The following is a 21,314-nucleotide window of genomic DNA, read 5'->3' on the forward strand; positions in this document are numbered from 1 at the left end:
CTAACAACCCAAGCATAGAACAGAACGGACAATGATCATATCGACTAGCCACTGCACATCAGGCAAGCTTCCTTGTTTTCAATGCTGCACTGGAGCACCTTTTGCGCGTAAATGTCCTCGTCCCGTTCCTCCTCCTTTTCATCTTCCTCCTGGCTGTCCCGCTGACCGGCAGCGTCCAGCGCTCCATCGCTGCTAACGGCACGAGAAGCTTCATGCGGCAGGCCACCGGGCCGCCGCAGAGGGTCGGACACACCGTTGACGGGCGAGCTATGAGACAATGGACGCGACACGACCGCGGTGCCAAGTCGCTTCTTACTGATGACGTCGGCCCGCGCGACGTTGGTGTCGGCCACCTTGAGCTGCTCCTGGTCCACAGTGAACTGGATCGGCGCAGACGCCGCCATCGTGCGCAGGTAGTACATGCCCGTCTTCAGGCCCATCTTCCATCCAGCAAAGTGCATGCTGGTGATCTTGCCCATCGTGGGCTCCTTCATGTGAATATTGAGTGACTGCGACTGGTCAATGAATGCGCCGCGGTCTGCTGCCATCTGCAGAATCGTCCGCTGCGGGATCTCCCACACAGTCTTGTACAGCGCCTTGATCTCTGCCGGAATGTTGGGAATGTTCTGGACGGACCCGCCTTCCGCAATGATACGGTTCTTCATGTGGTCGGACCAGAGCCCGAGGTCGACCAGATCCTTCAGCAGCCAGGGATTGACCACCTGGAATTCTCCAGCAAGCACACGCCGAGAGTAAATGTTAGATGTGTAGGGCTCGAAGCACTCATTGAAGCCCAGGATTTGACTCGTGGATGCTGTGGGCATCGGTGCCACCAGCAAACTGTTTCGAACACCATACTTGGCGATCTCAGCCTTCAGTGACGCCCAGTCCCAAAGATCAGTCGGGGTGCGGTCCCACATATCATACTGGAGAATGCCCTGAGACACGGGCGAGCCCTCGTACGACTCATACGGGCCCTCCTCCTTTGCCAGCTCAACGGAGGCCGTCAAGGCAGCGTGGTAGATAGTCTCGAAAATCTGGATGTTCAGCTGCCGGGCCTCTGGAGAGTCAAACGGCAGCCGCAAGGCAAGGAAAGCGTCCGCCAGACCATTCACACCGACGGCGATGGGCCGGTGGCGCAAGTTGCTCTTACGAGCTTCGGGCACTGGGTAGTAGTTGATATCAATGATCCGGTTGAGGTTGCGGACTACAACCTGGGTGACCTCGTGCAGCTTGCCAAAGTCATATTCGCCACGGGTGGCATCGACAAAGGTTGGCAGCGCCAGCGACGCCAAGTTGCACACGGCAACCTCATCCGGTGCCGTATATTCAATGATTTCGGTGCACAGATTGGAGCCGCGAATGGTGCCAAGGTTCTTTTGGTTGCTCTTTCTGTTGCAGGCATCCTTGTAGAGCATGAAAGGATTGCCGGTTTCCGTTTGCGCCTCGAGAATTGCATACCACAGCTTCTGAGCCTTAACGGTCCTACGGCCGCGACCTTCCTTCTCGTACTTTTCGTAAAGGGCCTCAAACTCCTCGCCATACACATCAGCAAGGCCAGGGGCCTCGTTGGGGCAGAACAGCGTCCAGTCCTGATTTGCCTCGACACGCTTCATGAAGAGATCAGGCGTCCAGAGGGCATAGAACAGGTCACGTGCACGAACTTCTTCCTTGCCGTGATTCTTGCGAAGGTCCAAAAACTCAAAAATGTCTGCATGCCAAGGTTCCAGATAGATGGCAAACGCGCCGGGGCGCTTGTTACCTCCTTGGTCGACATACCGAGCAGTGTTGTTGAACACGCGCAACATGGGAACCAGACCGTTGGAGGTACCGTTGGTACCGCTGATGTACGATCCGGTGGCCCGGATGCGGTGAACATTGAGACCAATTCCGCCGGCAGTCTTCGAGATCATGGCGCAGGTCTTCAACGTGTCGTAGATACCTTCGATGCTGTCCTCTTTCATGTCGACGAGGAAGCATGAAGCCAGCTGAGGCTGAGGAGTGCCCGCATTGAAGAGAGTCGGGGACGCATGTGTGAAGTACTTTTGGGACATGAGATTGTAGGTTTCGATGGCCTTCTCAATGTTGTCACCGTGAATGCCCACAGCAACACGCATGATCATGTGCTGAGGCCGCTCCGCCACTTTGCCATTTATACGCAGCAGATACGAACGCTCCAAAGTCTTGAAGCCAAAATAGTTGTAGTTGAAATCACGATCATAGACAATGGCCGAATTGAGCTCATCGGCATGCTTCATGACGGTCTCATACATCTCTTTCGAGATCATTGGAGCGGGCTGATTGTTCTTGGGGTTGACATAATGATAGAGGTCCTCAATGACGGCAGAGAACTGTTTCTTGGTTTGCTTATGCAAGTTCGAAACGGCTATCCGGGCCGCGAGGATGGCATAGTCGGGGTGCTTAACGGTCATGTAGGCAGCGGTCTCGGCAGCCTGCAGATACATTGTCAGCTTTGAGGTCGGTTGCTAGGTAGATTAGAGTCTACATACCAGGTTGTCCAGCTCCACGGTGGTCACACCCTGGTAGACGCCAGAGATAACCTTTTGTGTGATCGCGGCAGCATCGACATGCTCCATGTCCAGGCCATAGCAAAGCCTCGAGACACGGGCTGTGATCTTGTCGAACTGCACGCGTTCCTTTCGCCCATCTATTCGACACGTCAGCTCCCCGGACGAAGAAACGCGATTACGCGAACAACATCTAACCCGGAAATTAACAGCTACTTACCTCTTTTGATGACGAACATCTTGACTTATGGAGTGTTATGATCTGAGATTGACTTGAACGCGTAAACCCCACGATGCTTCGAAAGGTAGTACTTTGTGCTCACGGTGATTATAGGGAAATGATGTAGAAAGAAGATGCGATGAATTTAAAAAACGTATCGTTAAGAGCCACAAACTTAACACTGAGAACAATCAACAACGTGCACCTTTCGAAGACTGAAGGTACACAGGAGAGGATGTGGAAGAAGAAAAGAAAGTCGAGGGTGGAGGGTTTTGAGGCGAGACGCGCTGGACAAACGCGATTTTCGTGTTTGGCGGAATCGGGTATCTTGGCTTACAAAGCGCGCGACCCGTGATCACGTGACTGGCTTTGATTGATAATCATCGCGATCCACACCTAGGAATAAATCCAATAAAAAGCAACCTCTGGCCCACCTCCAGCTTCCAACTCAGCTTGCATTTGGAGTGACAACAGTGTGCACTCTGCAGAGAAGAAAAGTCTGTCAATCTGACAGTAGAACGAACGAGTTTAGAGGGATTTTCATGCGCTGTCAGCGGGTACCGCTCAATCATGACGCAGGAAAAGCACGATGTCGTACTTCTCGCGCTTTGATACCTGGGGTAACGACGGAATTGGAACTTCTCAATCCAGTTCTTATGTACGAGTACGGAGTACGGGGTGATGTATTGTCGAATACTCCACACGCTGCAGGCCTTCCGCGGCTTTTCCACTGGCTAGTCTACGGAGCACGTATTCCTAGGGCATGCCGAGTGATTGATAAAATGTTCGCGCCGTGGACGGAGCACAGAAAGTACTGCACTTCTCCAACAGAACTAACAAAGCTAAACCATGTACATTGAGCAACCAGCTCAATCTATTCAAAGAAAAATCTCGGAAACGAAGGAGAGTTATTTATTGGTTTCACTGCAAGACGCAGTGATCTCCGCAAAAGGCAATAGATAATTTACAGAAGGGCAGCAATACCAACGACAACAGCAGCGATTCCAGCAGTAGAGCCAACCTGCAGGGCCGGAGCAGCATCGGGCACGTCGGCCGGTGCGTTCGCACTGCCAGAGGACGAAGAACCATCCGAGCCAGAACCGGAGCCGGAGCCGGAGCCAGAGCCGGAGCCGGAGTCGGACGAGTCATCGGAGTCAGACCCAGAATCGGAGTCGCTCTCGTCGGAGTCCGTTGGCGTAGAGATTTCTGCCGAGTGAGCATGGACACGCCGATTGGGACTATCACGGATTACGTACTGACGGAGTGTCCGTTTTCAGAGCAAATGTCAGCGTACGCTTCCAACGCGGCCCGCGCGTTGGATTCGCAAGCGTCTCTGATCGCCTCCTGGATATCAGAAGATTCGGACCCGCAAATTGTCTTGAAGTCGACAGGATCGGGTTGCTCCCTGACAAGTCCGTTAGCACCGGTGATCACAGTATCGAATCGGCCAATCCCTACCCGACAACAGTAAGCAAGCATCCCGGAGTCAAGGCCACTACGGTGTGGCACAGGGCGACGACGGAAAGAAGCAGACTCGACTTGGCGAAGTACATGTTGGAATCGAAGTGCCCGTACGAGTACTTAGAAAATGGGTTCTGGCGTATGACAGTTTTCGGAATTGAGTAGAAGAAAAGAGCGACGGTAAAAGAACGACTGCGCAAGAGCGACCTAAAGAACGACGAGAAACGACTGATGTAGTCAGAAGTTCACAGCATCGAGAGACAGAAGGTGAAGTTCAAGTCTGAATACTAGTCCTTATGTTACGGAGACTCCGTATCGAAGTGAAACACGCTAAGGCGCCACGCACCGCCACAGTTGGAGAAAAGCCAAGGCTAGGAACAGTAACCTAGGGTGAACTACGCGAAAACAGGAAGATAAACTTAGTTGTCCCTTACAAGCGATCTTGAGAACACAATTCTTCATTGTATTGAATCCTAATCCTCTATGTACAGTCATTGACCTATAACAGCTATTCTATCTACCCGACTGCTGCTCTATATGAAACAATTTGATCCATACTCCGTACAGACCGGAAACACTTACTCATGGCTCCATGCAGGGTCTTCTTTGCTGATAATCACCTCCTGGACCGGCAGGCGATGATCCACGATTTGTCGACCATTGACTAGATCATTTTGTAAGGCTCTTTTGTTCGCTTCCTCTTCGTCTTTGGCAATGCCGGCCTTGACATGACGCTTGATCAACCTTTTCCGAGCAGTCTCGAAATCAGCTTCAACAAACCACAGCTCGTCCATGAGATGCGCGGCGGATTTCCACGGCTCTTTGTCGAGACTCAAATAGTTGCCCTCGAAGAAGATCACGCGCGAGGTGGGCAGAATCGGGATGTCGTCTTCCACGGGGTCCTTGACTGCATGGTCGAAGCTGGGTGCATACACGGTCGGCGTGGAGGGTGTCAAGGTTTCCCGGAGCCGCTTCACTAATTGCAGAAATTTGTCCCCATCGAAAGTGAATTCTGCGCCACGGCGGGCCGCAGCATGCGCGGGATCGGGCATGGCGGCCAATTGCGCGCGTGTAAGATGGTATCCGTCCATGGGTACAAATGTGGCTACCAGAGGACGGCCGGGATATTCATTTGCATAGAGAGCATTGACTCGATCGGTCATGACAGTAGCTAGTGAAGTCTTGCCAGATCCCGGAATGCCACTGATGCCGATAAGCAAGCGGGATGTTGCCGGAGCGGACTCGAATCTTGCTGCGAGCCGGTTAGCAGAGATCCTTTACGTAGCAACAATCCAATTACATCGCTAACTTACCCCATATCTTCTTTACCAACCGGTCTACTTGCTCCTCCATCGTGTGTGAGGAGTCCTCGAGTATGCCGCAAGCTACTACGAAGTGCGAGTCTCGAGTGCTTGACGCAGGCTTGGAAGAACAACCAGAACGTGAAACTTTTTATGTTGACGTCAAGCCAAGGACAACCTTGCCGATTCAGTTTTCTTGAGCAAAGTCAATCCATTACTCTGCAGCATGGACTTGGTGCCGTGGGGAATGGGAACTTGACGGAGCATGGGCCAGCATGTAATTCTATCCTAACCGACTTGGGCAGTTGGCGTAATTTCCGGATGACAAAAGGCTTCGCGCTTTTCCCTTGTTAGGTGTGCACAAGCTCTCTCTACACGTAACGGCCCCTCCTAAAATGCGGGGCAAGTGCTGGATATTTCTGCGGGACTTCCGCAGTCTTCGCTCTATGCTTCTCTTCATTGCGGTTATGATTTGTGTTCCTACGCAGACAAGTTATTCGAATCGGCATGCATTTCCTAATCGTCTCTGGAAATCGGCTCAAAATCGCATCAATGTTGCCTATCCTTCCCCGCTGAACGACGTGATCTGATGGCGATAACTTCGCGCTTCGCATGCGATCACCGACCATTGTTTGCGAGGCAAAATGGCAGCCAGACATCTTCTATTGCCGAATTCTCTCTTTCTCTGGTTCTACGATTCGCGACCATCAGGCGTGAATGCTATTGCGGCGGACATCCAAGATCTGTGATCCGGGTTTCCCATTCAGTAGGATTTGACTCTCTTCTCGCACTCAGAAGGATTGTCTTCTCCCCATGCCCATTGGTCTTGAAGTTTGGGGCAACGTGGATGTTCCAATCCCTGGATAGGCTACTATCATAACTTCCAGGCATGTTCGTATGAGCATCGGTCCCGGTCTTCCTTGTGGCCGAGATGTTTCCTTGCTCCTGAATCGCCAAGAAAATCTTTCAGTGAAAGGGGATCCGGTTCTTCAGCCCCGGCGTTTCGTGGATGCTCTCTCATACGTTTTTTCGTTCCTTTGTCGGTTGCCCTAGCGCTCTAAGGACATTGTGAAGAACGTACCAGAGGCCGTCTGGGAAACGCTGAGGCTGAGGAATCAGATCCCCCTCTGTGTTTAACTTGCGCCAATGGCGTGGACAAGTGGTTTACCCTTTCTCTCAAGTTCACTAGGTATCTGTTTACTTTTCAGAACGCTCGCGATCTGCCTATCATGCAACGAGCATAATAGGGATCTCCATCTGCAGCAATCCCCCATTATTTTTCACCAAATTGCGACCGAGCGCATCACGAGAGCGAGATGCACGCTTTTTACTGCTGGTATCGATATTCTTGACTAGGCTCTTTCAGCAGTCCATTGGGCGCGTTGATTCCGAGGATTTGTGCTCAGAGACACCTGGCGGCAAGGTGTTTCTGGAATGTGCATGCGTCCGATGCGACATGTGCGGAGATTCGTGTCGGGAATAGAGGTGCCAGCAGTAGAACTCGTGGATCCTGTCTCTGGCAATCACGCCGAATTGATCGATTTTGTTAATCCTAATCATCCTATACGAGGGGTTATGCTGCGCTTGGGGATCATCGTGAAAAATGGCGAGCCAATGCAATCAATTACCGATGTCGTATCGATTTCTGCTGGGCTTTTTTCCTCCTCATGCAGGTCTCCTTCTAACCTTCTAGGGCACTTGAATCATGTGACCCAGTTATGAAAAGAATTAGGGAATTTCCTAGGACCCAGCTCACCTGGCGGTTACGTTAGCTCATTTGAACTGGGAATTTTCGATTAAGCCGAATTGCTGATCCCGAGAACGCAAGTATCTACAAGTCTTTACTCTGGTAGGTGAGATTGGAGCAATCGCCATAGGCTTTGCGCTGTGATGAGATTCCGTTTTCTTGCCATTTGAATTACGATGCTTTTCCTAACCATCTAAGCGCCAGGAAAGACAAAAAAGCAGCCACTGTGCCTGTGCAAAAGGTTGCAGGTTACAAGTTGTTTAGCGGCCATCCATATTCCGACACTCACTAATAGTAGCAACGCCTTTGAGCTTGGCGAGATAAGATCGCACTGATCGATCCCGCAGCAAACACAACAATCACTCAAGATATCCTCTACCTTTCCCTTTTTCATCTTCGATGAAAAGTACTCCGTCCATGGCTACCTTCATGCATGAACCAAAAATACCACGGCCAGACGCGCCGGACAATAGACAAGCACAATGTCGAAAAGGGAAGAAAAGAAATTCACGTCTCGCCAGGAGACGGAAGAAAGTCACAGCTCATAATTATTATTATTATCATTATTCAACCCTCGATCTGACGACTCGGATGACCGGTCAATCATGCGCGGTAGACCAGCTACCGCCCACCACGAGTCCGGAATGTCGTCTCGGCGAGCCAGCCGATCGGCAATGCCCTGCATCTGGTCCGGTGCCGAGGCTTGCGCCAGGACCGTCGATATCGGCGGCAATCTCCGCGCGGGGGTCTGACTGTCCTGTGCCATGCCAAGGGCGAGGTTGTGCAGAAGAAAGCGCGCGCGACGGCGCACTTCGGAAACATCTGGGCGCTGGCTCAAGGAGTCCGCGTCGGTCTCGGAGTCCGTTGAGCCTTCTGGGGAGTCACAGGGATTAAAGTAATCTGGGTAGGGATCCAACATCAGATGCATAGTGGTGGCCTGGTTCGTTGCCGCCTCTCCTCCCGAACGCGCTGACCTGGTCGCGTTCGTGGAGGATGCCGCAGCGGCATTTGACGTAAAGGACGAATCGGCGCTTGGCAGCGTGGAATCCGGCGTGATCGTGGTCAGGAGCGTTTCCCATGTGTCCTGCTCCTGGTCGTCATCATCCGGACTTGCGCTTCGCTCCCGGTCGCCGAGTCCATCAATCACTGGCCGGTGCGGCGATGCGCTGCTGCGGGTCTCGTTCGCGGACCGGTTCTCTGACCGATGGGCCCCCATGCGACGACGGAACGTCCGTAGATCAGAGCGTTCGTCATGTGATTCCGACCGCGGAAACGTGGTTTGCGTGACGACTATATCCGGGTGAGGCGCATAACGGACTTCGCCGTGATACGCCAACGCCGGCGCAAACCGTGCAGTGTACATGGGCTCATCTGGAGGGGGCCGCGTGGTCGGGGTGTCGCGATCGTTCGACGCGCTGCCACCCGAGAAGGGCATCTCGAAGCGGAGGTTAGATTCTCGTGGAATGCGCATGCGGCGACCCGGTCGGTTGTGGCGAATGGCGTCGCGCAGCAACATTGGGCCCAGTTCTCGGATTGTACTGTCATAGTCAGATGGCCGTGACTGGCGCCCAGGCTGGGAAAAGTCGTCTCCGTCGTGATGGTATATCTCCGACGTCTGCCGGGATAATGAGGAGCGCAGAGCCGCGTTACCTCCATTGGCGCGCGACAAGTACCGCACCGCTCCTCGTCGACGAATCGACGAGCGCGCTTGCGCTGACGGGTCGCTCTTGAGAGACGCGGACTTTGCCTCTGCCGAGGACGGCTCCCGATACATCCTGCGCGCATAAACAGTTAGTAATCATCCTTTTTCTCATTAGAGCTGACCATCCCGGAAAGGAGTCACGCTCTATATGGCATGAGCCGACTTACGGGAGACCCATGGTGGCAGAAGGTCACTGCAACACCCAACTCTTCGAACTGTCACCACAAAAAGAACTATATCAGCGGAACCCCGCAAGACACGCGATTCAGCAGAAAAATTCCCAGAGGTAAATAGGGGCCAAAATCTAAGGAAAATGTGAGGTGATCTTGTATCGCGGTGTAGGGAAGAAACGAGTTGGCGCGGATCGTAGAGCGCGCTGGAGGAGGCGGGAGGCGACAGCAAACCTGGACCAATCAGCCGCCACGGCTCGCGCTGCGCTGATGCGCCAAGCAAAACAGCAAGAGAATCGATCACGTGATTTATACCACAGGCAAAGGCTCTTTTGCTGACCTTATCACAGTATCGTCTCCGTGCACGCAGGTACCATATCTACGACATCGAGTCACCTTGTACTCCGTAGAGGCACCTCATCGTCGGTGACTCGGATAATCATGCCAATGCTACACTCACTCCCGCTTGGTACCCTGTTTCCTACCGCCTGCGAGGCATGATCGAGCTTGGTCTCGCTCGAGTATCTCGACTGGTGCAGCCGTCGTTGCTGCGCTGGAAAGCTATCCATATTGCCGGAACCAATGGCAAGGGCTCGATCGCCGCGTATGCGTCGCGCCTCCTGACGGCGGGTGGGGTTCGATGGGGCCGCTACACTTCGCCACACCTGATCGATCGCTGGGATTGCATCACTGTGGACGAGCACGCGGTGCGGGAATCGTTGTTCCGCCAGGTCGAGGATCAGGTTAAGCATCGGGACCGACAGCTGGGATTGGGTGCGACAGAATTCGAGCTGCTCACGGCAACCGCATTCGAGGTATTTAATCGGGAACAGGTCGACGTCGGCGTCGTGGAAGTCGGGTTAGGTGGTCGGCAGGATGCTACCAATATCCTGACAAATGTTCTCGTCTCGGTCATTTCAAATATCGGGCTTGATCATGAAGCTTTCCTGGGTAATAGCCTTGAGGCGATTGCAGGTGAAAAGGCGGGTATCTTGAAGCCCGGAGTCCCGTGTGTGTTCGATGGGACGAACGACCCCGTGGCGCTGCGTGTGCTACAATCCCGCAGCGCGGAGCTCAAAAACAATGCGACCATCGCCGATCCAGGGGCGATCGGTCAGCAAATCCCGAAACTCGCACAACTATGGGAGCATGGGGACTTTGAGCCGCATCAGAAGGCTAACATGGCTTGTGCCGTCTTGGCGGTGCGGAAAGTTCTGGCGCAGATCAAACCAGACAAGAACATTGACGATCTGATCCCGGCCCTTTCTAGCGTGCAGTGGCCCGGGCGTCTCCAGCACATCTCCCTCCGTGATATCGTGTGCCACGAACAGCCAGCTTTGCTGGATGGCGCGCACAATGGCCAGTCAGCGAAGGTCCTGGGACAGTACGTTGACCGTAAACTGCGTTTGGCGGGGCAGCCAGTGACCTGGATCATATCCGCAAGCCGTGGCAAGAACCTTGCCGAGCTGTTTGGTCCGCTCATTCGGCCCGAAGACCGCGTCGCCACTGTCGCCTTTGGTCCCGTGGACGGGATGCCGTGGGTCCATGCTGTTGATCCGATCGAGCTTGCAGCGTCTGTCAAGTCGATGTGTGGAGTCACTAAAGTCCGCGAGTTTGGCGGGCAGCTTTTGATGGCGATGGAATGGGCATCCGCGGCGGCCAATGGTGGACCGATGGCTATTGCGGGCAGTCTTTATCTGGTATCTGATGTTCTCCGTCTCCTTCGGGACCGATCATCAAGTCAATAAGCCGAGTAGGTTCTGCCATGTCACCTCTGCTGCATACCGGCCGAGTAGCTATATGGCACCAATGATAGCGGCTTCGGTAGATAGAAGCGCCAATTCGAATGGCAGCAAATGCAACAATAAAATTTAGTACAAATTGTGAGCGTGATTATTAGCAAAGTATTCATAGTGTATTTTTTGGTGAAGCATTTGGTATTAGTAGCCGTTGGGGTCCCGGCGAGCATCGATCACCAGCTCGGCGCTGCGGAGACACAAATCACCTCCGTTTCAGGCCTGATGACCTGCATATACTGTGAGTGTTGTGGTTCGTCCTTCGTTCTCCAGATTCTTTATTTCTACCCGACTGACCGCATGTGATAGCAGCCAGGCTTGCAAGGATCGTGTTCTAGAAGGCGGTCTTTTGGGCTGGCTGTGAACACCACCGTCCCGCCGAATTGCGGTGGAAATTATCGCAGCACCACTGTTGTGCTCGGTCGCTCGAAAACCGGCTTTTTAAAACTCCCTCTACGGTTGTCTTGGTGTCCTTAGATCGACCAAAATCCTCCCGTTCCTCTTCCTCGGCCTACCTGACATGCGGTCCGTATCCCCGCGTGCTTACGGTTCCCCTCCTTCGCACCGTTCCCGCTTGAGGCTCAATATCCTGCCAACATTGGCTCCGAGATTACATTTGTGAATCATAGGCACTTGGGGAGGCTCCGTCGTCCGATTTTGTGCCATTGAAGATGGCGGGTCGTCAGGAGCAGACCGGTGATGCCGACTCGGCTGTATCTCGTACTCCCACAACACCCGGCAAGCCTCGACTGCAAAAGTCCAACACCAGCCCGATCAAGAAGGAAGATAAACATCAAAAACAGACTGCCAAAGAGGTGTCGGAGCTCAAGGACTATGTACGGATCTTCCGTGAGATTTTGGTGCTGAGTGGGATGGGCAGTGCTGACCAGAAACCGCAGCAATTGGGAGACTGCCTGGGCAAGGGTGCCTTTGGATCGGTCTACAAAGCGTTCAATTGGAACACGGGAGAGACGGTCGCCATCAAGCAGATCAAGTTGACAGATCTGCCCAAAAGCGAGCTCCGAGTGATCATGGTTCGTGGTTCTTTCTTTTTACCATGGTTCTAAGCCGTTTATTAACGATTCGATTGCTTTTCCGCAGCTCGAGATCGACTTGCTCAAGGCCCTAGATGTAAGTCAACGGCGAATACCTCGAAAGTATTTGCATGATATTGACTCTTTAGCATCCGAATATTGTAAAATACCACGGCTTTGTCAAGACGCCAGATACGCTTAATATCATTCTAGAGTACCATTCCCCCGGATTGTGGGTAGGCTCGATATTGGTCTCGGGCTAACAGTCTTAGGTACTGCGAGAATGGCTCATTGCATTCGATTGCAAAGAACTTTGGCCGATTCCCGGAGAATCTGGTGGCTCTGTACATGGAGCAAGTCCTACAAGGCCTCCTGTATCTCCACGATCAAGGCGTGATCCATCGAGACATTAAAGGTGCAAACATTCTTACCACTAAGGAGGGGCTGGTTAAGCTTGCCGACTTTGGAGTTGCCAGCCGCACCACCGGGCTGCATGAATCGAGCGTGGTGGGGACACCGTACTGGATGGCCCCCGAGGTCATTGAGTTGTCAGGTGCTACCACTGCTTCAGACATTTGGAGTTTGGGGTGCACTGTGATTGAACTGTTGGAAGGGAAGCCCCCGTATCACAAGTTGCAGCCGATGCCTGCTCTCTTCCGCATCGTCAATGATGACCACCCTCCGCTGCCGCAGGGCGCGTCACCGGTAAGTAATTCCCCTTCCCTCGGGCTGTATTGGACGATGAGTGGTAAATGTCTAACTCGGAGTACAGGCGGTGAAAGATTTCTTGATGCAGTGCTTTCAAAAAGACCCCAATCTGCGGGTGTCCGCCCGGAAGCTGCTAAAGCATCCCTGGATTGCCAATGCGCACCGATCGGAGTCCGTCGTGCCAAAGAAGCCGACCGAGTACGAGGAAGCGGTCAAGAGCGTGCAAGAATGGAACGAAGCCCTTCGATCTCCAGACTCGACAGTCAGGAGACCGCAACGGTCTGACCCCAGCAACTCCGCCCATCACACGCGCGCCGGTTCGGGCCAGCTCGGAGACTTGCCGAAGCTGACTATACCGGACAATGCATCCAAAGCGGATGCGGATCGGTTCCGTTCGCCAGTCATGGAAGATAACTGGGATGACGACTTTGCCTCAGCGATCTCGCCTCGGGCACTTGAGCTCCCGCATCTGCGCCCGCAGGACCATCTGGGTGGATTGTTGTCCTCGGAGCGACTCAAAGCATTTGCTTCGAGTGATGGCCCGAGCGTTCGAGATGCATCGGATAACTCCGTAGAAGGAGAAGCCACTCTGAAGGCACCAGTGCAGTCTGAGGAAACTGATCCCCTGCAGACCATTCGGCCCGTGCCGCGCAAGCCGTCCAAAGAGGAAGACGGCCAGCAAAAAGGCCGATCTCGCCGGACGACATCCAAGGGCTCGTACTTAAGCATTCCTATACTGGGCCGTCCTGCAACTCCGCAACCGAGACCGCCTCGGCAGGCGCATCCGGCCGCTTTCTACGAAGAGAGTGCGGTGGAAGATTACTCGGACCTCATTGAGGCTAATGATGATGTCCTCGAACGGAAGCTCGGAGTTTTTCAGGTAATCACTCTAATGATCAATGCTTCTTATCAAGCTAACGGTTAAATCTTCTACAGGATGCCGAAGACGACGCTCCTCAGACAACGATGTTGGTCGAATCCCAAAAGGAGTCTGTACGTAGTACCAGGTCTGAGGAGAGTCGATCGCGACGTCCGCAACAGCAACGAAAACGTAGCTCCATCAAGCGCAGTCGGTCGTCGATTGAAATCCAAAAGTTCGCAGAAGACGAACATGACGAAGACTTCTCGGATATTCTCGGTGTCGAACAGCGTGTTTTGGAGAAAGCGGAAAGCGAAGATGGATCCGACTTCATGCTCAACTCACGCCTGTCCAACTATTCATGGCTCGGGGATCAGGATGACGAAGACGATCCATTCGCTCAGCTGGAGGAGGGTTTCGATGAAATGGACCTGGAGGCGAATATCGCTCGAGACAAGTATGCGCGACTTCGGAACCAGGTCGAGAGCTTGGTCAGTTCCTTGAAAACGTCGCAGGACGACGACGTCCTTGCCGATATCACAGAGCAACTGGTCTGCATCTATAGTGACCTGCCGGAGACGAAGAATATCATCTTGAGCGCACATGGAATGCTTCCCATGCTTGAGATTCTCGAAACATGCCGCCGCCGAGACGTCATCTACAACCTGCTACGGATTATCAATTCCCTAATTTATAATGACTATGAAGTCCAAGAGAACCTCTGCTTTGTCGGCGGGATTCCAATCATCAATCAGTACGCATCAAAGAAATATCCTCGCGAGATCAGGATCGAAGCGGCTGCTTTCGTTCAACAAATGTATCGGTCTTCCACCTTGACGCTGCAGATGTTCGTCAGCGCCGGTGGACTGAATGTGCTGGTTGAGTTCCTTGAAGACGACTATGAGGACGAACGGGATCTCGTTCTGATCGGTATCAATGGCATCTGGAGCGTTTTTGAATTGCAGGTGCGTGTTCTTACACAATAGCCTTGGGGAAAGCGGCTGACAAGTGTAATTGCTTTTGGTTATAGGGATCAACGCCCAAGAATGATTTCTGCAGGATCCTGATACGGAACTCAGTTCTTGATCCCTTGTCTATTGTCCTCAGCAAAGTGCTAGATGAGGATGACGAGTTGGCAGAGATCGAGGGGCGTATTGCCAATATATTCTTTATCTTCTCTCAAGCTGAGAATCACGTCAAGGAAATGGTGGCGGAAAGAACGGTGTTGCACAGTTCGTACCCCTGTCGGCATAGACAAGCTAAACGTGAGGCTTACCACTGCTTATTAGGGGTGCTGAAAGAATTAAAGCGAATGACACCGGCACATCAGATCACAATGTTGAAATTCATCAAGAACCTGTCCATGCTTTCAACGACCCTGGATGCGCTTCAGAATTCCAACGCCATCGATGTCTTGACTGACCTGTTACGGTCAACAATGAAGAAGCCTCACTTCCGGGAAGTGTCCAACCAGATCCTGAACACGATCTACAATTTGTGTCGCCTCAACAAATCCCGACAAGAGGATGCGGCTTTGAATGGAATCATCCCGCTTCTGCAGAAGATTGTCAAAACGGAACGGCCATTGAAAGAATTCGCGCTCCCCATTCTCTGCGACATGGCGTATTCGGGCAAAGTTGGTCGTCGGGAGTTGTGGCGCAACAAAGGGCTGACATTCTTTATCTCCCTCCTGTCCGATCCTTACTGGCAGGTGACTGCGCTGGATGCTATATTTACATGGTAAGTTTGTTTTCGTGTCTGAGACGACAGTTTCTCATATGGCGTAGGCTTCAGGAAGAAACGGCCAAGGTTGAGGAACACCTATTGAAAGAACGCGTGGACGGGCTCTCCTTTACGGACGCCATCGTCAGGTGCCTGGCACTGTCCAAGGCAAACGCGTTTGAGAACATCCTGGAGCCGCTCCAGAAATTACTGCGTTTGAGCCCGCCGATTGCCGCCACCTTTGCGCGGTCCGACCTGTTCTCTCGAATCGGCCAGAAGCTTCACCATAACAAGGCTGCGGTCCGGCTAAACCTCCTTCGTATTCTGTCCAGCATCTGCGACGCAGCAGAGGAGCAAGGCGACCTGCTGGCACAGTGCGGCCTCCTTGACGCAATTCGGGAACTTGAGAATGACCCCGCCGTTCTCGTACGTGACATGGCAGGCAAGCTGGTCAAGCAATTCGAGGAAAACGAGCATCTCACTGGCGCAAGACGGCGGACCCTGATGCGGCGCACCAGCATTTCCACCATGTCCCACCAGAGCCTCGGCCAGAACCTGTCTCGACCTACGACTCCCCAGGTCGGCCGGCCCGGCCAGTCCCGGGGCTTCTTCGACGTCCGCGACGCACCATCACGACATTCCCGCAACGGCGGCCTGGGCGGTCCCGCGTCGCATCTTCGGCCGCCAAGTCGCGATGGCAACAGCTCCGCCCTGGGAGCTGCCGGCGGCAACGGAGGCGGCGGTGCTGGTGCCGCAGCGGGCCGGAGCCGGGTCTCACGGTCCAACAGGTTGTCGTTGATGGGATCCATACCGCCGCCGGACGACGCCAGGCCAACGACCCCATCCTCTAGTCGCTCCCCGTCAGCCGTCAACCCCCCAAGACGGCGACGGATGACGAACAGTGACCTTGAATGGTCATGACGATCGCTTTTTGCTTCACTATCCTGCTTTATTCCTCTGTCGTACGTTGTCTTTGTCGAATATTTTCCTTTGCGTGATGGTAGTGAGTTCAGGTAGAGATGGTGACGGGAGAGGATCTCCTGCTTGCATAGCACTGGCGCTCTGTGGGTTCCGATTCTGTGGTGGATGGTCGGGTTAATCTAATTATTAGACTCTTTTGTCTCTCTTTTCAGTGAAATTCGATGGAAAGGCTTAGTCCTTCAGTTATCCACATACGTCTCCAGTGGAGATATTCTATATGACCGATGTATGCGGCACTGGAAGCCATTTACTTGGGCCCTCGACCTTCCATCCTTAACTAGCAAGTGACGAGCGTACGTTGCCTACCTAGAGTGTAGTATATTGTCCATCCAACCTTGCCAAATCGTTTGTCATGTACATCACTAGAATATGTATTAAAAACTTCGACATAGGTACCAAAGTCGCAAAAACACAGGAAGGTTAAAAAAAAGAAAATACAGCACCCATCTATCCCCTTAAACGATGTAAATAACTCGATTCGATTGCAACAAAAAAGAGAAAAAAGAGCAGCAAAAAGAAAAAGAAAACTGAAACGGATCATGCTTCATGCCAGTGACTCATGCTTCAAATACCATTCCATCAAAGAGAAAGCAAGAGAGACGAGAGTAAAACAGACTCCATCAACCATCCCTGCCACCATTTTGATCATTGATCATCGACGGCGAAGGCCGTCGTCGCGTTCGCATGCGCGCCTTCTGTCGCGTCGGTGAGCGTTGTGATCTCACCACGGCTTTTTCCGTGTTCTGCTGGTCTTCCTCGTCGTCGGACTGCTGCTCGCGCTGGGCGTTCCTGCGTCCGATTTCGTCCAATTCCGTAATATCATCTGGCTTCATCCGCAGCCATTGCATTCGAGGACCCGATTTCGACCGCTCTGACACGCGAAAGCCGTAGATTTTCGGCTCGTAGATCTTGCCCTTACCCAGGCCTGGGGCAAAGTTCTGGGTGAGCATACCGTTGATCTGGGCTGGTTGGTCGGGAGGTGGCTCTGTGGAACAAGCAGCGGTTAGCTTGATGTAATTGCGTCGATAATCGTGTAGTAAAACGTACTTGCAGACAGAGCGGCTTCCGCACGAAGGCCTCCGATATCTAGCTCCGGAAATGTCATCAAAAACAAACTCCCAAACGTAGTTCCGAAGAATGCACCGTCAACAGACTGGAAACGGCTGTTCGGCGGAGTATACAAGTCGTAGCAGCTCGGGCAAAAGAGCTTGACTGTGTCCTGACCCGGCGTATCCGTTCGTCCCACCGGAAGCACTTTAGTTCCGTTGCAGTAGACGCGCGGGCACACTCCGAAATGTTGCATTTCGTACTTTTCCAGCATTTGCTGAATGCCCTGTCGCGAGGTGATATAGCGCTGATGGATTAACCCGTACAGAAGCTCCGCAGAGCTCTCAATCATGCTCAGGTCGCTGGCTACTCTCGTATGCCTTCGCTCACCGGCTCGGCGGTAGGCCAATGGCTTGTCTTCGCCCAGCTCATCCTCATCCTCGTCCTCATCTTCATCCTCCTCTTCCTCTTCGTCCTCCTCGGGCTCAACGTCGAGGATCATCTCGAGGGCCTCCTTATACATGGGCACTTGCGATTGAAGCCCCGTCAGATTGAAGTCATCCTCGATAAAGTCCTCGGACACTTCGGCAAAGTACTCATGGCCCATGAGAGAACAGAAGGACGAGATCCATGACTCCCCCCCACCTTCTGAGGACGACATCGCGAACGATCCGGAGAAAGTGGACGGAGTCTGGGATGATGAAAGCGGACTCAGGTCCAGCCTGTTCAGGCCCTCGGCCAACGTCGGCACCGTTACTGTCGACACCTTGCTGGGATGCCAAATTCCTCTTCAAGGAATCAAGTGGCCACGACTCTAGCGAATGGAATTCGAGGATGGTGCGCCACTGCAGACAATGATGATCGACTTAGCAAAGCGGAGGAGGGAGATTCATGAGGTCTGGCCGGCTGGCTACCGGACTCGAAGACCTCGGCAATGCGATGATCAGCACGATCAGCGAGGCTAATTCAATCAGCTAATCTACTCCGGATGAGCCTCGAACCAGCGACAAGATCGCGAGCGGCTGAGCGGACTTGAATGGAGTCTCCGTCCAGCGGGGTAGAAAGCAGCAAAAGGGAGAGAGCGGAAGATTATAGAGCGGGCGGGACAGGAAATCGGCAGCGGAAAAAGGAACTGTTGAACACGGACAAACAAGAGACTTACGGGACTTGCATTACACCGTCATCATCGTGGGAGGAGACTGTGTGCTCTGGAGCTTTCGAGTCTATCTAGAGGGTCCCGCCTGGTGTGGATCGCCAGAGTCACGTGACTAATACCCTGTCGGTTGGGCCAGATCCGGATCTTTAATCTCCAGAGTCCCAGGGCTGCGAGACGAGTAAACAAGAGTTAGTAGTACTGAATGCTGATCCATGCTATGCAGCAGACGGATCGGCCAATGGCCTGCGAAAGGCCGTTATGCAAGGTCGTTTTCCGTGAACAGGAGCCTGCAAGCCCGAATATTATATCGGCCACTCGAGGCCGCATCCGACGGTAACGTACCGTCCTTTCGCACGCGTTACTTTGAACCGGAGCAACCTGCAGTTCTCCCGAAGGAGACACTGAGAGCGGTGCCGGCCGCCTCTCGCTGGTTCGCCCGTGCAGACGGCACCGGCGCAGCTACATTAAACTACGATTACTTGTCTCAGTTCGGGGACACCCTGGTTCCGCTGGAGCTCACCCAATCGCCCTCAGCCGACCAGAATTTCGACGAGAGTTTCCAACGTTTCCATGCGCCGTTTAGCATCTTCCTCGATTGGACCCAGTCGAAACAGACGAGGCTGTTTCGTCTGTACCTCGCCCAATGCCAGTTGAGCGACCTGCCTCAGCCTCTGCGCGACGACCTTCCGACCCCGGATCTAGTGCTGAAGACGGGAAGGGGGGACGTTTACGATGCCAACTTATGGCTGGGCCTTCCGCCAACGTACACGCCGCTCCATCGCGATCCGAACCCTAATCTGTTTGTGCAGCTGGCTGGCAAAAAGCACGTGCGGCTGATGTCACCGGAGGCCGGAATGCGCATCTTTAGTGAGGTCAAGGCAGCTCTTGGGCAGCACGCCGATCGTGGTGCGGCAGTCTTTCGGGGCGAGGAGATGATGCAGGGGATGGAGAAAGTGCTCCTCGAAGAGGCCGTCTGGGGGAAAACGAGCGCGGAACAGCAGGACGAAACGGGATATGAAGCGATTCTCGATGCAGGGGATGGGATATTCATACCCAACGGATGGTGGCATAGTATCAAGGCTGTGGGCGAAGGCGTTACTGCATCGGTAAGAGCATGTTGGTAGGTGCACGTTATCGATTGATACTGATAGTCACAGGTGAATTGGTGGTTCCGGTAGGCTTTAAATAAAATAACCTATTCATCGTAGCAGCGTTAGTATAGTATCGTGGGAGTGTAGAAGCGCAGAAGTTCAGCTTCTAGAAAGCTCTCATACATTCTTGGCATTCAGCATCTAGTCGTGTATAAATGCCTCCATCAACTTGACAACATCGAAATTTCAGACGAATGACGAAATCAAACTCTATCCAGCGTTTCCTGCTTTCTCTCTTCCTGATCGTTGTCATTTTACGCTTCGCCATCGCCACCACACTCTACTTTCCCGACAACGAGCTCGATTCGACGTGCCCGCAAGAACCACCACCAGTCGACCAGTGCTCGCCTTTCTCTTCGAGTTCAGACCTCTTTATGTTCAACGGCCTCTTTCGTGCCGCGGCACGATCCTCTCCACTCCGACCTTCGCTGGCAAGCAATTACTTCTCTAGACCTTTCTCATCCACGCGCGCGACGATGGCCTCCACTTCCACTGAGCCCTCGACTCAACCCCAGCCCGAACAACAGCAAGGGGAACAAGTCCAGGACCAAACCCCCAAGCAACTCCCAGCCCTCCCATCCGTTGAGGATGCCACTGGTGCCAAGAAACTCGACGTCAGCAGCGGCGGCTCGGTGGCGCTGGACGAGTTGGGTCCTCTCGTGGTCAATCAGGACGGCACAGTGAGCCGCATTGCGAACTGGGATAAGATGACGGAGATCGAGAAGAGGAACACGCTACGGGTGCTGGGTAAGCGGAATCGGGAGCGTATGGAAGCGTTGAAAGCAAAGCAGGCTGCAGAGGGGAACGGTGAGAACAACGCGGAAGGGTCCTCGTGAGGAGGGAACATTAGATGTGGCGTTAGATGTGCATGATGGACGGCGTTTACTCGGTGTTTATAATGGATCTCGTCATGCATTAATGATACATATTTCCTGATTCACTTTGCAACCAAATTGAACAATGTATTTTTGATCATTGGCGACCATCATTCCTCAACCGCGCTTTGGGGACATGCCCTTCCCGACAGGAGAGTTGCGATCCCACCTCGCGTTCTTTGTGTTCGTCAGGCCGAAAAAGCAGTCATCGTCCTCGAAATAAAGATAATACAACAAGTCAGATGGTATGTTAGTCTTCCTCTGACCTGCCGCATCTGGATGGATGTTATCTCTAGTTTTCATGCAAGACATCATCACGGTTTACCTTGCGAGAGAGCACGAGGGTCTGGCGGCCATATCCGGAGTTGAGACTGTGACGCCGAAGCGGGCGTTGAGCTTGATGACTGCAACATGATAATAGTGATACTAGAGTATTAATCTCCTTGATTTGAGATCGAAGCAGTGGGAGGTTGGGAGCTTAATTATGGAGACTGCTCAACCAGGGCTCTGCATGATGAGCTGTATGGTAATCAGGTGACGCCAGGTCTAACCGTTGATAGCCGGATGACTCTGGACGAAGATTTGCAGTTTCTGCTCTGATCTTAGCTACATGCAGATCCTGACCGACATTGATCAGTGTTGGTGCATGCAGTGATAGTATGGCCTCCTCGACTGCGGCTGCGGGGTATAATTTATCTGAAAAACGTCATCTTTGGGGCTTGGGTCGCTTGGCGGTGTATGTACATTACGATATTGTATCAATACAAAACAAATACAACATAAATAACATTAAAACGCGGGACTCTCTTGTATTATGTAATGGTAATACAATTACATGATATATTCACCACATCCT

The 21,314-nt window shown here is 53.0% G+C and overlaps 10 protein-coding genes across 10 annotated transcripts; 4 read left to right on the plus strand and 6 right to left on the minus strand.

Moving 5' to 3' along the window:
• Nucleotides 1–44: 44 nt before the first annotated feature.
• VTN49DRAFT_2962 (uncharacterized protein) lies at nucleotides 45–2,767 on the minus strand (the record flags this gene model as incomplete). Its single annotated transcript, XM_069410745.1, has 3 exons — nucleotides 45–2,453; nucleotides 2,511–2,668; nucleotides 2,749–2,767. 3 exons carry the CDS (start codon nucleotides 2,765–2,767, stop codon nucleotides 45–47), a joined length of 2,586 nt encoding a protein of 861 aa, XP_069269520.1.
• Nucleotides 2,768–3,712: 945 nt separating this feature from the next.
• On the minus strand, nucleotides 3,713–4,301 carry VTN49DRAFT_2963 (uncharacterized protein; the record flags this gene model as incomplete). Its single annotated transcript, XM_069410746.1, has 3 exons — nucleotides 3,713–3,954; nucleotides 4,005–4,153; nucleotides 4,207–4,301. The coding sequence occupies 3 exons, from the start codon at nucleotides 4,299–4,301 to the stop codon at nucleotides 3,713–3,715; spliced, it is 486 nt and encodes a 161-aa protein (XP_069269521.1).
• A 486-nt stretch (nucleotides 4,302–4,787) lies between these two features.
• On the minus strand, nucleotides 4,788–5,562 carry VTN49DRAFT_2964 (uncharacterized protein; the record flags this gene model as incomplete). Its single annotated transcript, XM_069410747.1, has 2 exons — nucleotides 4,788–5,461; nucleotides 5,523–5,562. 2 exons carry the CDS (start codon nucleotides 5,560–5,562, stop codon nucleotides 4,788–4,790), a joined length of 714 nt encoding a protein of 237 aa, XP_069269522.1.
• Nucleotides 5,563–7,792: 2,230 nt separating this feature from the next.
• Nucleotides 7,793–9,137, minus strand: VTN49DRAFT_2965 (uncharacterized protein; the record flags this gene model as incomplete). Its single annotated transcript, XM_069410748.1, has 2 exons — nucleotides 7,793–9,032; nucleotides 9,127–9,137. 2 exons carry the CDS (start codon nucleotides 9,135–9,137, stop codon nucleotides 7,793–7,795), a joined length of 1,251 nt encoding a protein of 416 aa, XP_069269523.1.
• Nucleotides 9,138–9,626: 489 nt separating this feature from the next.
• On the plus strand, nucleotides 9,627–10,877 carry VTN49DRAFT_2966 (uncharacterized protein; the record flags this gene model as incomplete). Its single annotated transcript, XM_069410749.1, has 1 exon — nucleotides 9,627–10,877. The coding sequence occupies one exon, from the start codon at nucleotides 9,627–9,629 to the stop codon at nucleotides 10,875–10,877; it is 1,251 nt and encodes a 416-aa protein (XP_069269524.1).
• Nucleotides 10,878–11,596: 719 nt separating this feature from the next.
• VTN49DRAFT_2967 (uncharacterized protein) lies at nucleotides 11,597–16,169 on the plus strand (the record flags this gene model as incomplete). The annotated part of the gene is made up of 10 exons (XM_069410750.1): nucleotides 11,597–11,761; nucleotides 11,825–11,959; nucleotides 12,027–12,056; nucleotides 12,109–12,173; nucleotides 12,232–12,664; nucleotides 12,732–13,547; nucleotides 13,604–14,491; nucleotides 14,557–14,758; nucleotides 14,816–15,266; nucleotides 15,314–16,169. 10 exons carry the CDS (start codon nucleotides 11,597–11,599, stop codon nucleotides 16,167–16,169), a joined length of 4,041 nt encoding a protein of 1,346 aa, XP_069269525.1.
• Nucleotides 16,170–16,849: 680 nt separating this feature from the next.
• On the minus strand, nucleotides 16,850–17,937 carry VTN49DRAFT_2968 (uncharacterized protein; the record flags this gene model as incomplete). Its single annotated transcript, XM_069410751.1, has 2 exons — nucleotides 16,850–17,214; nucleotides 17,277–17,937. 2 exons carry the CDS (start codon nucleotides 17,935–17,937, stop codon nucleotides 16,850–16,852), a joined length of 1,026 nt encoding a protein of 341 aa, XP_069269526.1.
• Nucleotides 17,938–18,644: 707 nt separating this feature from the next.
• VTN49DRAFT_2969 (uncharacterized protein) lies at nucleotides 18,645–19,610 on the plus strand (the record flags this gene model as incomplete). The annotated part of the gene is made up of 2 exons (XM_069410752.1): nucleotides 18,645–19,538; nucleotides 19,590–19,610. The coding sequence occupies 2 exons, from the start codon at nucleotides 18,645–18,647 to the stop codon at nucleotides 19,608–19,610; spliced, it is 915 nt and encodes a 304-aa protein (XP_069269527.1).
• A 167-nt stretch (nucleotides 19,611–19,777) lies between these two features.
• On the plus strand, nucleotides 19,778–20,419 carry VTN49DRAFT_2970 (uncharacterized protein; the record flags this gene model as incomplete). The annotated part of the gene is made up of 1 exon (XM_069410754.1): nucleotides 19,778–20,419. One exon carries the CDS (start codon nucleotides 19,778–19,780, stop codon nucleotides 20,417–20,419), a length of 642 nt encoding a protein of 213 aa, XP_069269528.1.
• Nucleotides 20,420–20,575: 156 nt separating this feature from the next.
• Nucleotides 20,576–20,871, minus strand: VTN49DRAFT_2971 (uncharacterized protein; the record flags this gene model as incomplete). Its single annotated transcript, XM_069410755.1, has 2 exons — nucleotides 20,576–20,733; nucleotides 20,784–20,871. The coding sequence occupies 2 exons, from the start codon at nucleotides 20,869–20,871 to the stop codon at nucleotides 20,576–20,578; spliced, it is 246 nt and encodes an 81-aa protein (XP_069269529.1).
• Nucleotides 20,872–21,314: the final 443 nt, after the last annotated feature.

Source organism: Thermomyces lanuginosus, assembly GCF_041956635.1.
Source record: "Thermomyces lanuginosus strain ATCC 200065 unplaced genomic scaffold VTN49scaffold_27, whole genome shotgun sequence".
NCBI classification, from domain to species: Eukaryota; Fungi; Ascomycota; class Eurotiomycetes; order Eurotiales; family Trichocomaceae; genus Thermomyces; species Thermomyces lanuginosus.